This window comes from Ochlerotatus camptorhynchus, unplaced genomic scaffold, assembly GCF_037179485.1.
Source record: "Ochlerotatus camptorhynchus isolate MF236.1 unplaced genomic scaffold, CSIRO-AGI_Acam_v1.1 ptg000077l, whole genome shotgun sequence".
Taxonomy (NCBI): Eukaryota; Metazoa; Arthropoda; class Insecta; order Diptera; family Culicidae; genus Ochlerotatus; species Ochlerotatus camptorhynchus.
In genome coordinates, this window is record NW_027040567.1 from 1,176,189 (window position 1) to 1,192,271 (window position 16,083).

A 16,083-nucleotide genomic window follows, 5' to 3' on the forward strand; every position below is an offset into this window, starting at 1 on the left:
ATTGAACCTGAACCAGGATGCCATTTGACATAGAACGTTTTGACGTCTTCGAAAGCAATCTGAAATAGAAGAAGAGAAAATGGAAAGAATTAGTGACTCTGTTTTATGGTATGTATATGTTGCTCAGATAAAGTAGCTATTTGCAGTGGACGATTTTTAAATATTTCAGTTTTTAATACTTTTTTGGTATGTTTACTCAAAATTACTAATAAACAATTACCGTGAAGAATATCCCAGAAAAGCTTCAACTTTCTCAACAACTTTATCTTAGACGTCATTTAGATTAGAAGTGACGTTTTCGTGCTACAATTTATTGGAGAATGTCAAAGACGCCATTTTGAAAAAAAAAATACAAGATCCTAAATGGCGGAATTTTTGCAAAAATGTGAATGATTGCCCATAACAACCAATTACTCAAAGTTTCAGGCAAATTGGATCGAGGAAAACCTTATTTACTTTTTTGCTATTTGACCTGGAACTATTCTAAAGTGTTAAAATACTTTAACAATCCAAATTACTAATCGATTTAAAATCTTATTGAAACGAGTAATGAAGCAGCTGCTAGAAAGCACTTAATTTAAGCACACGCTACAATGCATAGTGGTCCAGAATGCAGATTTAGGTGGAATGATATATTCAATTGTTATACTGACATGCAGGTTTAATAAACCTGTTTAAAATACTGAATTGCCAAGGCAGGAACAATGTAAAAACACTTAGATAAATAGCATAACAATTAAGGCTGGTAAGTTACTGTAGTAACTGGAGCACCTAGGTTAAAATGAAATGTAATTTATTTTGAATTTGGAACAAATAGAGTTAAAAAAAAATGTGGAATGATATGTTTTGAGCCTGAAATTGAAACTTTAGACTAAAAGTCTCTTCTACAAAGTTGTTGACAATGAATTCTAGGGTGGTTCCTATTATCATTAAAATCAAAAATCTAACTTTTTTGTTTGAATAAATTAAGGTACGCATTCTTCGGCAAAGTTATAGCTGAGCTAATTTCAAGCAACTTTGTTGAAAACAACATTTTTGATCTTTTAAATTGGCCGATTAAGAGCTATTTTCTTGAATTGAGTAAGGGTGGCCTTAAAAAAACAGTTGTTTTGCTCTAGTTTTCTTATTTCGAATTTCTCAGCAAAGGTGTCTTCAAATAACTTTTAGATCTTTAGAAGGCGCAATTTTTTGCGATATCTTTCGCCAATCAAGAGTTATTGACGTAAAAATATGCACTTTTCAAATGTTAATATCTCTGGTTGGGGCAAACAAAAAAAAAAGTTTTTTTACGGCTTTTGAAAGGGCGTATTCTCAATAATGAGCTTGAGCTTGATTGACCGCCCACGGTTGCTACTCTGTTACTGCCAGATCAGTTGTAATTACACAGAGAACCAATAGACGATGCTTGGGACTAGCAATCATCCTCAATGTGTAAAAACTGGTGATCTTAAATTAGGCAATACCAGCGCCGGCCGCGCCCGAACACAGGTCAAGAAAGGAATAGGAAGGATGGTGTTGACGTGACACTCGCTTTGATGGAAGCCGAGAACACCTCTGCACATCCACGAGGAATCACTGGGATATTGGGTAATAGGGTTGAGTTTGCAGCAGGGTTCGTTTTGGTAAACGGTAAGCTGAATTGATGTCCTAACAATCATATAACGCGAAGGAGCTTGGGACTAAACCCACGGTCTTCTGCTCAGTAAGCAAAAACGTTTGCCACTAGGCAGACGAGCACCTTTTTAATCACCGAGTTGCTGTTATTACCATGTAGTCATATTAACAAATAAAACGATTGACGAATCTTGAATGTGGATGGGCCTGAGATTAGACTCATGATGTTTTGCTCAGTAAGCAAAACGGTTGCTCTAAGGCCACCGAGCCCCTCATATCACATAATACCGTTGCTCAAATTTGTGTATCCATTCAAACTCGGAACCAACGACAACAACGAGTTTCGCAAAATACACGATACACAAGCGATTTTACCATAAATCTCTTTGATATGTAAGGACCTGGGACCGCGTTTTTCTGCTCAGTAAGCAGGCCACTGTAACCGACGATCTTTCAAATCCGAAAACTAAAAACTACGAAAAAGTACTTAGGCCTTCATTAAGTTCCACTTTCACGCGACGTTCAATGACAGGGTCCTATCCAGGATTACATCTGAAAAATCCAAATCTGGCCAACGCCCACCATAAACCTAAACCTGTTCTAATCCACCTGAAATGACTAACGAATGGAAGACTTTGACTACCCAGCCATGCAATAGTCTCATTCCGTGCCTTATGGCAACTTGATGATTCTATTGCGCTCATCTTTTGGCACCACCCAGGGGAGACTTGGTCCTGTACCCAATGCTTAACTTATCTCCATTCCACTCAGCTACTCGCAATTTCTTGTGATATAGTGGGCGGAATATTATTATATGAGACAATTCAATGCAGACGTCTTTCCAAATTTGGCAGATCGACAGGTGAGTTACCACGATAGTTGCTATTCAACAACTCGACAACGTCCCATCGTCAACGTCTGCTATGAGAATTTCCCATTGCAGACGCCAACGAAATGACGTCATCGAGCTATCGATCAACTACCCTGGTTATCGCCTGGTACCTTATAGCACGATGCTAGAAGGCGAACCGGAAGAATCGATGAGCTACCTCTCCCCCTGAAAGGGCGTATTCTCAATAATATGAAAAAAATGAAGGTATGTTATTTTTTAAACTCGTGTAAAATCAATTTGAATCTATTCATATATTTTACTATATTTGGGTATATCTTTTTTATTAGAAGAGATACAGCTGGAGGTGGCTAGATTCGATTCCCGGCCGGTCTAGGAATTTTTCGGGTTTGAAAATTTCTCAACTTTCCTGCCCATTGGTTTGATTGTACTTGCCACACAATAATACTAATGTAAAAATGGAACAGGCATCGAAAGCTCTCAATCAATAACTATGGAAGTGCATCTAGAATAGAACACTAGAATAGAGCATGCAATAAGCTAATATGCAATAAGCAATAAGCTTGAAATGCGAGGAAGAAGAAGAAGACTCCATGCATAATGAACAACACTGCATGCAGGCATACAGCATGAGATAAAGCCCTTCCACATTCGGAAGGTGTCAAAAGTGCCCAAAAGTGGCGAATTTGAGAAAATTCCGTCCCACTGCCTTGTGAAAATCAAGATCATCGACACCTCGAGTTAAAAAAAAGGTTATTTGCTGCAAAGGTTTGTCATTTAAAGCTTGTGCCGAAACACTTCTGAACGCAGATATTCGTGTTTTGAACAGACTTGGAAAAACACCCACCGGCACTGCGAGCCGTGCAATAATATTGCTCCCCGTTCAAAGCTAACACGCACTCGGTTTCGGTACCTCTTGTCGGCTCGCCACCGATACGAACAAGAAACCTGAACGCGGAGCCGTTTTATTCGGCTTGGTGCCGTGCTATGGTTATTCGGTGCGCTCCGTGCGGCTCCGTGCCAGGGTCCGGTGCCAGACAAAATACCGTGCTTCTTCTTCTTTGTTTCCATTATCGCAGTCTACCTGCAGCTATTTTTTTTTCGTTCCTTTTCTGATTGACCTTTCCGGCGATACTGTACCTCTTTACTCCTATGGGAAAACCCCACAAACAACTGTCATTCTGTGCGTGAAGCATGGCGGACTGTTCCGTACTCTGTCGCTCAAATGAAAAATCTCAAAGGGGCTGTTCATTAACTACGTATACAGCTTTTTGGGATTCTTGACCCCCCCCAAAATTTTAAACTCAGTTTTGACAAAAACGCAAATGGGACCGAGTATAGCGCATCACTAACAACGAACGATACGAAATCATGAGCTCCGTTGGCTCCGTGCCGCACGGTGGCGAGCCGAAGCCTGTAGCACCGCGTTTGGGTTTCTCTTTTGGTTCGGTGGCGTGCCAACATGTTGCACCGACACCGGGTGCTTTATCGAAGAAACCCAGTGCTGTGCATACATGAGTAGGTTGCCACCGAGCCGCACCGAGCGGTGTTTTTACCAAGTCTGGTTTTGAAGTGTAGTAAAACAATCCATTTTTGAAATGATGCTAAATTTAATGTATATTTCCTTATTCCCATCGTCAGCCTATAATCACAACCATTCTAAACGCCACTGACTTCCTTCACCCAGTCGCGAACGGCTGCAACCCGAGAATACACTCCCGGATATCCAGGAACAGCACAACCGTAGCCCCAGGATACGACTCCAACCAGCTTATTGCCATCGACCAGTGGGCCACCGGAATCTCCCTGGCAAGCATCCTTGCCGCCCTCTCTGTAACCGGCACAAACCATGCGACTGGTAACAGTGCCGACGTCCGAGTAAGCCTCGTTGCATTCTTCCAGTGATACAGCCGGAACATTGGTAGCCCGCAGCACCGAACTCGATTCATTTGCGTTTTGAGTATTGCCCCAACCGGAAACCTGCAGACAAGTACCATCCTGGATCGGCTCATCCTGCTTGGGCAGCTCTACGGGACGACAACTGTCGGTAAATGTCACTGTTTCCTCCAGTTCCAGCAAGGTGAAATCGTAATCGATGGTGGCCCCATTGTACTGCGGGTGTTGGTGTGCAGCTCTCACTTTGATCAGTTTTCCACCGGAAGCATGTCGGCTGGAACCGATACGGACTTGCAGACCATGTTCGCCAGTCCTAGCACAATGACCAGCGGTTAGAACCCAACGTTCGTTCAATAGAGATCCACCGCAAAAGTGACCGTAACCACTGCTCAGCGACACCTGGAATGGAATTTCCTTAACGTCGACTTCGAAGCCACCGACGACGCGGGCGCTAGAATGCGGGGCGTTCCACCATGGGCGCAGCGGATGGGATCCGTCAGACGGAAGACTGGCGGCCACAGCGATGAAGATTGCTGCTAATAGAAGGATGATACGAGTCATGTTGAAACTGTGTATAAACTGTGATGAACATACTCTCATTGGGACGGTTTTTATAGTCAAAACTTGAAGTGTTGAAGTGTGCTGGATTAGACACGGGAATGTTTCCGTTCATTCGGGGTTCAAGAGGAGGCTTTTGTGTCTGAGTGGTTCGTATACCTCGTGTTTTGCTATCTTTTGTTGTTCTTATAGGGGAAAAGTTGGCTTCGGTAATACCTTAACCTTTTATCATCAGGGGGTAAACAAAGTCCTAGAGCACTCAAATTTGACCAATAGTTGCTCTGAAACACAATGTATCCACATGCCAAAATTGAGCTCTCAAGGACGTTGTTTACCCCCTGACGATAATAGGTTAAGGTATTGCCGAAGCCAACTACATGACAGTAAATTAAAAAAAAGGCAATATTCGTAGAAGTCACGCATTCATTTAAATCACTTGTTCTGACAAATTGTCAAGAAGTATTTGCTATATTATTATTTAAGATTGTTAAAAATTAGCACTCATTACTGAAAAGTGTCGCTTCGCTTCTAAACGCAGGTAATCGCAAGTCAGTCCCATCTGCATTTTTATCAATTTTGGGTTAGCATCATTATTCAGTTTATCTTTCTAAGTTTTTTGAGATGTGATATTGAAAAAAGGTAGTTTGTTCAAGAAAAATGAAAACCAATACCAAGCAAATTGTCCCACAGCGAAAAGTAACCGCAAGTCAGTCCTATTAGAAAAAAAAAATAGGATTTCATTAAATAAAATATAAAACACAGATGTGTTTTTAGGATTGCTTCTATAGAATTAAAATTGTTAGACAACACATCGCATCATGAGATTTATATCAAGACAGATTTTGTTCACGTTCCCTAGGGTATCTAGAACATGTCGGGATGTGGCCAATATAGTTCTTACGATACTCAGTTTGACCGCCAATGGATGTGGCTTTGATTTCTCATGTGATTTGTTGTATCGTTTGATAGATTTTGATTTAAAAATGATTTACCATTTCCCCGGGAATACCCGAAACATGTCCGGGTGTGGCCAAAATGGTGCTGGTCACTCAGCATGACTCTTATTGATCTTATTTTTGAATTCTCATGTGAATTGATTTATCGCATGGTGGGTTTGGCACGTTTGGCTCTGGTCTGATGAAGACCCATACTCACCGGAATGTGTTCCGGTCATTGCTCTGGAACCAGCGGAACAAATGCAGAAACATACAATAACGTTCTATGGGACCATGGTATCTTTTTACTGTTCAATGCTGTGCTAAACTAATGCAGCATCGTCATGGAATTGTGACTGTCTTGCGTTTTTTTTTCATTGACGTTAAATGTAATCGCAAGTCAGTCCCACTCAGACTTTGGCCATAAAATAAAAATTTCACGAAATTGTATCCAATATTTTTTGGTAAATATATATACATTCTATCACATTGTACGTTTATTTTTAAATTTATCCCTCTAAAATAAGTGTCAAATCAGAAAACTTGTAAAATCTTTGAACGCTGTTTTCTCATTTCCAGGTTTTTACAGATGGGACTGACTTGCGATTATGGGCAACCTATGATTTTTGGGTATCAACTGCTGAAACGTTTATTATCGTTAAACTAAATTGCAAATTTTGCACCAAAGTAGACGCAAGAGTCTAAAAACAATCCCTCAGAATGTCTATTAGCTTTCTACACGTCGCTAATACCAGTGAGAAGCAACTATTTTCCCCTACCAGATACAGACAATTGTATTAAAATCCGAACTCCCACTACAAACAATCAACACAATCCAGACCAAGCTAGTCTCATCCTAACATTATTTATTGAATTTAACTTAACTTTTTCTGCCCTTAAATTCACTTGTTACCAAACATATGATCGAAGATCTTGCTACTATTTGTACTGGTTAAAATAACAACTATAATTAAAAATAAACTAAATGGGGAGCTATGTTCTACATGTTTAAGGCCTAGTTACCTTTCTATACGGAACCTTCTTCTTCTTCTTCTTTGCATTTCAAGCTTATTTTTTATCGCATATTAGCTTATTGTGTGCTCTCATCTTAGTGTTATAGATTCACTTCCACAGTTATTAATTGAGAGCTTTCGATGCCTGTACAATTTTGGAATTAGTATAATTGTGTGGCAAGTACAATCATACTCTATGTCCAGGGAAGTAGAGAAATTCGGGAATCGAACCCAGTTACCAGACGGAGCCGCATCCTATTCTTCCCACAAGATCAGCCTGTTATCTTTATACATTGATCTGCAAAATTAATCTAGTCTTTGTCCGTCTTAACTTAAGTAACTCTTTTATGTGATAAAATGCTTCATTCCGAGATTAGTTTCCTATCTAAAACATATTTTGTTTAGGGTGAATACTTCCATCACGGCCACCTGAATTCATCCCAACGCACCCTGTCAAGGTAAATGGTATTCCCAAATTATGTATGTTACCAACTACAATATAGGTATTCTTGATTATTCATTCAATGATAATGAATGAATGAAACACATTGAAAGTACGTCACGCAATTAAAAACTACAAGAGACAGTCCTATGGGGTTGTACGCAATGGCGACGTAGTACTACGTGGTCTTATAGTATATAATAAATCTTATTTGTTAACTGCAGCAGGAGCTTTCTGTATGAATAAAAATTCGAGCGGGGATCTCTCTGTTTATACTCTTTAGTATGATGCGCTTGACATAGATAGCCCACAGAAACTCACGAAGAGCTACTGATTCCGATCAATAGCGGTGCGACTTCTTCCTCCTTCTATGGATGCTCATGTGGGATGCAGCTCGCTGCTTGAAGGCAGCCTTTCGTTGTGTACTGGAGAACAATGTTCAACGCCACGTGCCGAAAGCACTGCTGCTGCTACTACTGATACCGAGGACCGGACATCACCACACACGATAATTGTAACTGAATCCGATCAGCGGTTGAGGTCAGCCTTGATCGCTAGCTGCTTGCGGGGAGCCTTTCGTTGTGTACCGGAGAACACCACCACTCACCACGCGATGATTGAATATAATATAATAATTTTAGTTATCATAGCAACAGTTGCACATTCGTACATTTTTCAATAGTGATATTTTTAAAAATGATAAAGTCATAAATTTAACAGATGCGTAGGAATATTTCTGATCGATTGGTGATAAAATAATTGAAATTGGTCCAGGGGCAGCTGAGTTATTAACGTTCAAAATCTTTCATAATTTTGATACATGTTCAATTTTCGGTTTTCATAAAGTGTACCCGCATATAGAAATCATAGACGTAGTCCTACGTCAAAAGTGCTCTTTTTAGTCGTGTTTCTTAAAGTATTCGGAATACAGATAGAATGTACATTATTTAATCTAACTAGTATCATCCAATTTAAGATTCAATTGCGGCAAAACCTGTCGGTATCACACATGATATAAACGTACTGCGACGTGATTGAGAAATTAATAAAAAGAATATGTGAGAGCATCACTTCGGATCACCAGCCTACAGCATGAGATTGAGCTCACTTAAAGCATGTATGGTAGAGCACTACTTCGTCGTTATCGCCCATTTCCGTTCTATCGATCAGAAAAGATCAATAATATCATTGATTTCACCATGCACAAATCAATAATAGGTTTGTTCAGATGCGTTAGTTCATTAGCTACAACAAAAATCCTATTAGAGCGCATTGTATGAATATTTACGCTCACTGTAATCAAAACAAAAGAACCGCTCCTAGCGAATCCCCTTTTTCTACGTTTATCCGTAGGATGAAAAAATCTAATGGCGTTTCAATGCATTTGGACGGAATTGAAACGCGTAGGACGAATTTAGAATCAAGAAGTAGTGTTAGATTTTAAACAATAATTCAACAATTTGTGACGCTTTATCAAATCCAACGGTACGTATGGAAAGGTGAATAAATTTAGAAGTCATCTTTGAGAGAAATTTTCCATTTTTTGTATACCCGTTTAAAAAAAGAAGGTAAAGCGCGGGTTGTGCCTAGTAGGACGGAAATTAGATCAAAAACCCTATCCACCAAAGTTTCATCTTTATGTGGCCTCATGAAAAGAGTGCGCTATTTTGTGCCTAATGAACCATTGCTGATGATGATGATGATTGGGACTAGAATTCATCCTCAATATGAAAAACTAGTGATCTCAAACTAGACAATACCAGCGCCGGCCGCGCCCGAACGTAGGTCAAGAAAGGAATGGGTAGGAATGTGTTGACGTGACACTTGCGTCGATGGAAGCCGAGGAGTACTCTGCACTTCTACGAGGAATCATTGGGATGTTGGGTAAGGGTTTGCAAAAGAGTTCGTTTTGGTAAACGAGAAGCTGAATTGATGTCCTAACGGTAATATAACATGAAGGAGCTTAGTATTTAAGCCACGGTGTTGTGCTCAGGCAAACGAGCTCCTCGATGATTAGTTGCTGCTATTACCATGTAGTCATATTAACAAATGAAACGTTTGACGAATCTTGAATGTGGATGAGAGATTAGATTCATGATGTTCTGCTCAGTAAGCAAAAACGGTCGCTCTAAGGCCACCGAGCCCCTCATATCACACATCATACCATTACTCGAGTTGTTGTAACCATTCAAATCCGGCACCGACGACGACGGCAAGTATCGCAAAATACACGATATACAAGCAATTTCAGCATAAATCTCTTTAATATGAAAGGACCTGGGACTGCGTTTTTCTGCTCAGTCAGCAAGCCACTGCAACCGACGATTTCAAATCCGAAAACTAAACGCTACGAAAAAGCACTTAGGCCTTCAATAGTTTCCACTTTCACACGAAACACGACGAACTCTTTACGCATTACTCAGGCTATCATAACAAGCTATGACCGACGTAACGATTGTTTAAGCCCTGGTTAAACAAGCTATTCAAATGAAATAACGTCCTCGAAAGCAGTCAATAATGTATCCCAAACTTGATCAAGCGTGCGGCCTATTTTTTCTAAACATTCCGAAGCGTTCCGCTGAAGACCATTCAGTTACGATTTTCTACAATAGTAGCCTGGGATAAATCGTACTGTATTTTCCCCCACAATCCTCAAGTATTTTCTTGCATTCGGGTGCATACTTTACCGACAGTATCGCTTTTCTTATGTTCTAACTAAATCCGCGGGTTGTGCTTAGTAGGTCTACAATTAGATCTAAGCTTTATTTAAAAAAAAATCATACCTACGGATTCACACAAAATCGCACCTTAAGGCTCAATAGCATTTTATATTGGATGTATGTAAAAGAAATTTTAGATTGAAGCTTTTTGGAGCTTTTTGAACAATTATGAACAATTTGGTGAAATACAAGTTCTTTTTAAAACATCTACAAATATCTAGAAAGCTATCAGCTCTGAACATTCTGGTGTGCAATTAGGTGCGATTGAGAAGATATTATTTTTGAAAGACGTGTCAAATGTATTGGTTTTTTGTTCAATATCTTTAAAGTGAAGCGTCAAGCAGGGTGGCATCTTCGGCAAAGTTACAAGTTTTGTTGAATCATTTTGCAGGATGGCCAGTGTATTTTCATTTTTAAAATCCCGGTTTTCCCGGAAATCTCGAAAATTTCCCGCTGTTCATGTTCAATCAAAGACTTGCTCTGTTTCGCTTATTGATTCTGGCGTAAAAATTTGGCCGTGTATAGAGAAAGAGAAAATACGAGAAGTTCCTAACCGGCCTAATGGAACGGATAGCCTCGACAGAACTGAGACTATCCTTAAAAATAAAGTAGTGGTCTGGAAGAAGTGAAGCAATAGTTTCCAAAGTGTAGTGAATTGCTGCCAGTTCAGCCACATACACAGAACAAGGAGCTTCAAGTTTTCGAGAGGCGCTATGAAATTCATTAAATACACCAAAACCAGCGGACTCCTCTATTAGAGATCCATCTGTGAAAAACGTTCTTGCAGAATGAACATGGCCAAACTTTGCAGAGTATAATGACGGAGCAATCATAGGACGATGATGCTCTGGAAATCCGCGGATTTCCTGCGTCATAGATAAATCAAAATTCACTGAATTGCCGAAATCGGAGAAGACTACACGATTGGGAATAATTCTTGAAGGGCTGACATCCTGTGTTAAATATAGGTAGTACAAAGTCATAAAACATGTTTGAGGATTTAGCTCCAGAAGCTTCTCAAAGTTTTCGATCACCAGTGGGTTCATTACTTCGCAACGGGTGAGAAGCCTCAGAGATAACTCTGAAAAACGGACGGATAGTGGCAACTTGGCCGCCAGCACTTCGAGACTCATAGTATGAGTTGAGTGCATGCATCCTAACGCGATACGAAGACAACGATACGGGATCCGTTCCAGCTTGATGATGTGCGTTTTAGCTGCCGACTGGAAACAAAAACTACCATATTCTAGAACCGATAAATTCGTTGTCCGGTACAACGTCAGAAGATCTTGTGGATGGGCTCCCCACCACGTTCCGGTAATTGATCCTTAGTTGACATTTTCATCTCAGATACTCAATGTGGGATCTCCAACAGCACTTCGAACCAGACCCCAAGATATTTAAAACAATTCTTTTGAGCGATCGGTTTACACAAAATTTGAAGCTTTGGTCGTGCTGGGCTATGCTTCCTAGAAAAAACGACCAACTCAGTTTTCTCCGTGGAGAATTCGATACCTAGCTGAATAGCCCAAGTATAGAAATTGTCCAAGGTATCCTGTACGGGTCCTTGCAGGTCAACCTCATTTGGCCCTGTGACACTACGCCATCATCTGCAAGTTTTCTCAACGTGCAATTGCCACTAAGTCAGTCATCACTTTCTCTAACGTAGAAATTGTACAAAAGAGGGCTTAAACATGAGACTTGGGGGAGACCCATGTAGCTAAACCGAAAAGCTGTTGAGTTTCCATGAGAAAAGCTCATATGTGTTTCTGACAGCAAATTGTACACAAAATTATTCATTAATGGAGACAATCCACAAGCGTGGAGTTTCTCTGAAAGAACTTCAACCGATACTGAATCAAAAGCCCCCTTGATATCCAAGAACACAGAAGCCATTTGCTCTTTCTTATGAAAAGCTAGCTGAATTTCCGAGGATAGCAATGCGAGACTGTCGTTCGTTCCCTCACCCCTACGGAAACCAAATTGAGTATCTGAAAGAAGGTGGTTCGTCTCAACCCATTTGTCGAGGCGAAAAAGGATCATTTTCTTAATCAATTTTCGAATGCACGACAGCATCGCGATGGGCCGATACGAATTGTGATCCAACGCGGGTTTATCAGGCTTTTTAATGGCTATCACCCTCACTCGTCTCCAATCGTCGGGAACAATATTGAGCTCCAAGAACTGATTGTATAAGTTCAACATGCGCCTCTTAGCGACGTCTGGGAGGTTTTTCAGCAAGTTGAACTTGATTCTATCAGATCCCGGGGCAGAATTGCCACACGAAAGGAGAGCGAGTGAAAGTTCGACCATTGAAAAAGGCTGACTGATTTCGTCTACCGAGTTCGCAGTTTCGCGAGGATTCAATTGCGACGGCACGGAAGCCGGACACACTTTTCGCGCGAATTTAAAAATCCAGCGATCCGAGTATTCCTCGCTTTCGTTGTTAGTAGACCGGTTACGCATTCTTTGCGCCGTATTCCAAAGCGTATTCATAGACGTTTCGCGCGACAATCCGTCTACAAACTGCCGCCAGTAACCCTGTTTTTTGGCCTTGATGAGGCTCTTGAGTTCGCGTTCAAGAGATGTGTATGCGTCGAAATGCTCCCGTGTTCCGCGTTTCCGAAAAAGTTTGAACGCGTCGGACTTTTTACGGTAAATCTCCGTGCATTGTTGATCCCACCAGAGCGATGGTGTTTTCTTACGAAATGACGATCGCGGCATCGGTCGTGTTTGAGCTTAAAGTGCGCTGTCGGCGATGAGAATTGAGCGGAAGTTATATTCCTCCAACGGTGGAAGCTCTTCCACTGACGATTATCGCCTATCGCGGATTGGAACCTAGTCCAATCGATGTTACGGGTAAGATCATACACGACGTTAACGGATTCTGACGAGTTGAACCCACTGGCAATCGAAATTTTGATCGGCAGATGATCACCGTGTGGATCCTGGATTACATGCCATGTGCAATCCAACGATAGTGAATTGGAGCAAAATGTGAGGTCTAATCTGCTACAATTCAAGGATGGAGCAGCCAAACGTGTTACTTCTCCAGACGGTTTTTATAGTCATAGCTTGAGGTGCGGTGGACTAAATGCGGTCATGACCGGAGATTTAGACTTCGAGAGGAGGCTTTTCTGTCTAAGTGGTTTGTGCGCACGTCTGTGTTATCAGGGGTGTGGCATTTCTCAGCAAAAAAGGTGTACTGCGTCTCTTTCTGGATTATCACGCTCCTACTGGAAGTATCCTAGGGCATCCCGTTTACATAGTCAGTAACAAGCGGTTATAAAGCATGCCATGCTTTGGACAAGGTAGTAGACATCCTAAAATATAGAAACATATGGAGCTTATTTTGATCCACTTCGATTGACCTTACCTGAGCAAATTATTTGAAAGCAATTTTTCGTTCTTTAACTAATCGTGGTTTTATTACGTCATACATGAAGGTAACGATTTACATAGTTGGAGATGTTTAATGTCAATATCAGACTTAAAGTGAACATTTTTATACGATAGATGAGGAGATGAAAGTATGGAATTGATAGTTTCGTAATAGTACGGTAGTGTGACACTGGCAAAAGGAATGATTGCCGTCATGATTTGCCATTTCATGATTAAAAAATGATCGATAAATACTGCATCGTTTCCATCAGAAAAGAGCCCAGCCCAAGCGTTCTGAACTCAAATTCATGTTTATACCAATTGTGATATTTGAATAAAGAAAACGCAAGATATTTACATTATAATTTTTCATTTATTTTCTTAATTTCCAAATGGTTTGATATAGAAAAACCAAAAATCGTATGTTTAAGGAATCGTTCGGTCTTTTTTAGTTGGCAATGAATGTTTTTTTTAATACCCGGAGAATGTTGTCGAGGAACGTTAGATCAAATTCCAGTTATTTCGTTAATCCAATCACGAAAAGCCGAGACACGGACGTAGACTCCAGGGGAATTGGGCATGCCACATCCTCTGCCCCAAGAAACTATCCCGACGAGTGTATCACCGTCGATGAGGGGGCCGCCGGAATCGCCTTGGCAACTATCCTTACCACCGTCAGGATATCCAGCACACATCATTCGGTCTGTTACACGGCCGGGGTAGGCTAGCTGGCCGTCGTGTTGACTCACAATCGGTACACTTACAGAGCGCAGTTTTTGTTGATTTAGCACATCTTCAAAAGTTTTAGTTTTGCCAAACCCTGACACAATGAGCATCTTTCCGACCGGTAGGGGGGGTTCGTTCAAGGCCGGCAACATTACCGGTTTCACCGTGCTACTGAACGGGACATCGTTGGTCAACTTGATCAATACCAAGTCATAGTCGTATCCACTAGGATGGTAGTGCGGGTGTTTCACTATTTTTTCTACTCCGTACAGCTCACCACCTTTATTTCCTAATTTTGATGCAACTCGGATAAAAGCCGGAGTTGCTCGGTTTGTCGCACAATGGGCAGCCGAAATTATCCAGCAAGAACTTATCAAAGCACCAGTGCAGTATGATTGTTCACGGTTATCTACCAGGGCCACCACGTAGGGAGCCGAGGCGATCGGAATCGTTTGACCACCAACTATGCGTCGTGCTGGTATTGCAAAATCGGTGTTTAGATTTTTATTACGAATAAATAAATTTTTAGAAAGGTTTTGCAGAGCAGAAAAGCCCAAACGCAACATTTTTGTATTTCTGGAACTAGTATTGCCACACTGCTCGTGAAAAACTGGACTGTCACCTCAGTTGGAAAAATTATAGAACGTCAATCTACACGCCTGTCTTTTGATGTTTTATCGTACACCGGCGAATACGGCTTAACTTTGTTTTCGTCACATCACAGTGTTGGTAGTTTCGGCATGTTTCATGGTATTTGTGCACTCAGAAGGGGTGAAAATCACGGAGGAAAATGGGAAAATTCTACAAAATAATAATTCAGTGCCAACATTTCAAAGGGGTGTAATTGCTTTTGGAAACAATGGCTTTAGTCGTCGATTTTTCGCAAATAAAAGCTCACTTCCCCAAATTAACAATGCTAGCTGGTAGAGGAATCATTCATGTACCTGTTGGGTTCATGTTTGAGTTTACAAATGCAATTACGCCCCTTTAAAATGTTGGCACTGAATTCATAGATCAACTGGTTGTCCCGAAAGTTTCGGCGAAAGTTTGATAGTATTAGACAGCGACATCTGTCTTTCAGCTCGAGTTGAAAGATTCCACATCACCAATGCTACCAGCTTTGCTTTCCATCTCGATTGGGGAAATTTAATGAATTAATATTCATTCGATTTTCAATTCCATTAGAAGGAGAAGCACACCCGAAGCACGCGACGACCCGAAGCTCGCGAGTAGTCGTTCATTATTTGTTTTCATTTCATCCCTGGGTCGGGTGGTGTGAGTAGGATAAGTTTTTTGCGATGATGATCTGCGGAAAATTTATGTATTTACCTCCTGGTTTCATTTGCTATTTTTAGAATTGATCTCTCTACACGATCGTGAAATAAGGTTATCCTCAAGGCTTCTCAAAAGATAAGATAATCCTGGTTAGTTGAGGGCTTTCAGAGGCCTAACTTTGTTGCATGAGTGGATTGGATATTTATTCTCAATAAATGAGACCGGTTAATGAAACTTTCAAATTATACAACTATGCTTATAGCTAAAAAAATGTTTGATGAATGTGGATTTACTGATCTATTAGTAAGCAGAAAACACACAGCTTTCCACAAACCTGCACGGGCTCGAAGCACCACCAGGAGCCTAGTGATAAACAGGAACAGTTGCAGCACGGTAGTTTTACTTTTTCGATGAACCTTAGCAGTAGACTGAGAAAACTGTTCTTTAGATACATGCTAACGGAGTTTGCGAAATCACGTTCAGAAAGCTGTTTAGCCACACTGAATGGAATGTGTAAGCGCAGACATTTCATAGGATACGAATGTTTAAGGTGTTATAATACGCATGCGCATTTTTGCTAGATAATTACCAAGGAAAGATGAATGCCAAGAGCACCAAATGGAACTAATGAATGCTCTCCACTACCCCTTCTTTTGAAAAATGCCTCTGTACG

The 16,083-nt window shown here is 40.8% G+C and overlaps 3 protein-coding genes across 5 annotated transcripts in view; all 3 read right to left on the reverse strand.

Moving 5' to 3' along the window:
- The window catches only part of krz (kurtz), a 375,871-nt gene that overhangs the window by 94,157 nt on the left and 265,631 nt on the right, over window positions 1–16,083 (reverse strand). The window lies entirely within an intron of this gene.
- LOC135697585 (trypsin 5G1-like) lies at window positions 4,074–4,921 on the reverse strand. The gene has a single exon (XM_065217366.1). It carries the CDS (start codon window positions 4,919–4,921, stop codon window positions 4,124–4,126), a length of 798 nt encoding a protein of 265 aa, XP_065073438.1. The 3' UTR covers window positions 4,074–4,123.
- Window positions 13,916–14,701, reverse strand: LOC135697635 (trypsin 5G1-like). Its single transcript, XM_065217418.1, has one exon. It carries the CDS (start codon window positions 14,699–14,701, stop codon window positions 13,916–13,918), a length of 786 nt encoding a protein of 261 aa, XP_065073490.1.

Coding starts and splice junctions, on each gene's coding strand:
- LOC135697635 (XM_065217418.1), bottom strand. CDS start 14,701: ATGTTGCGTTTGGGCTTTTCTGCTCTGCAAAACCTTTCTAAAAATTTA.
- LOC135697585 (XM_065217366.1), bottom strand. CDS start 4,921: ATGACTCGTATCATCCTTCTATTAGCAGCAATCTTCATCGCTGTGGCC.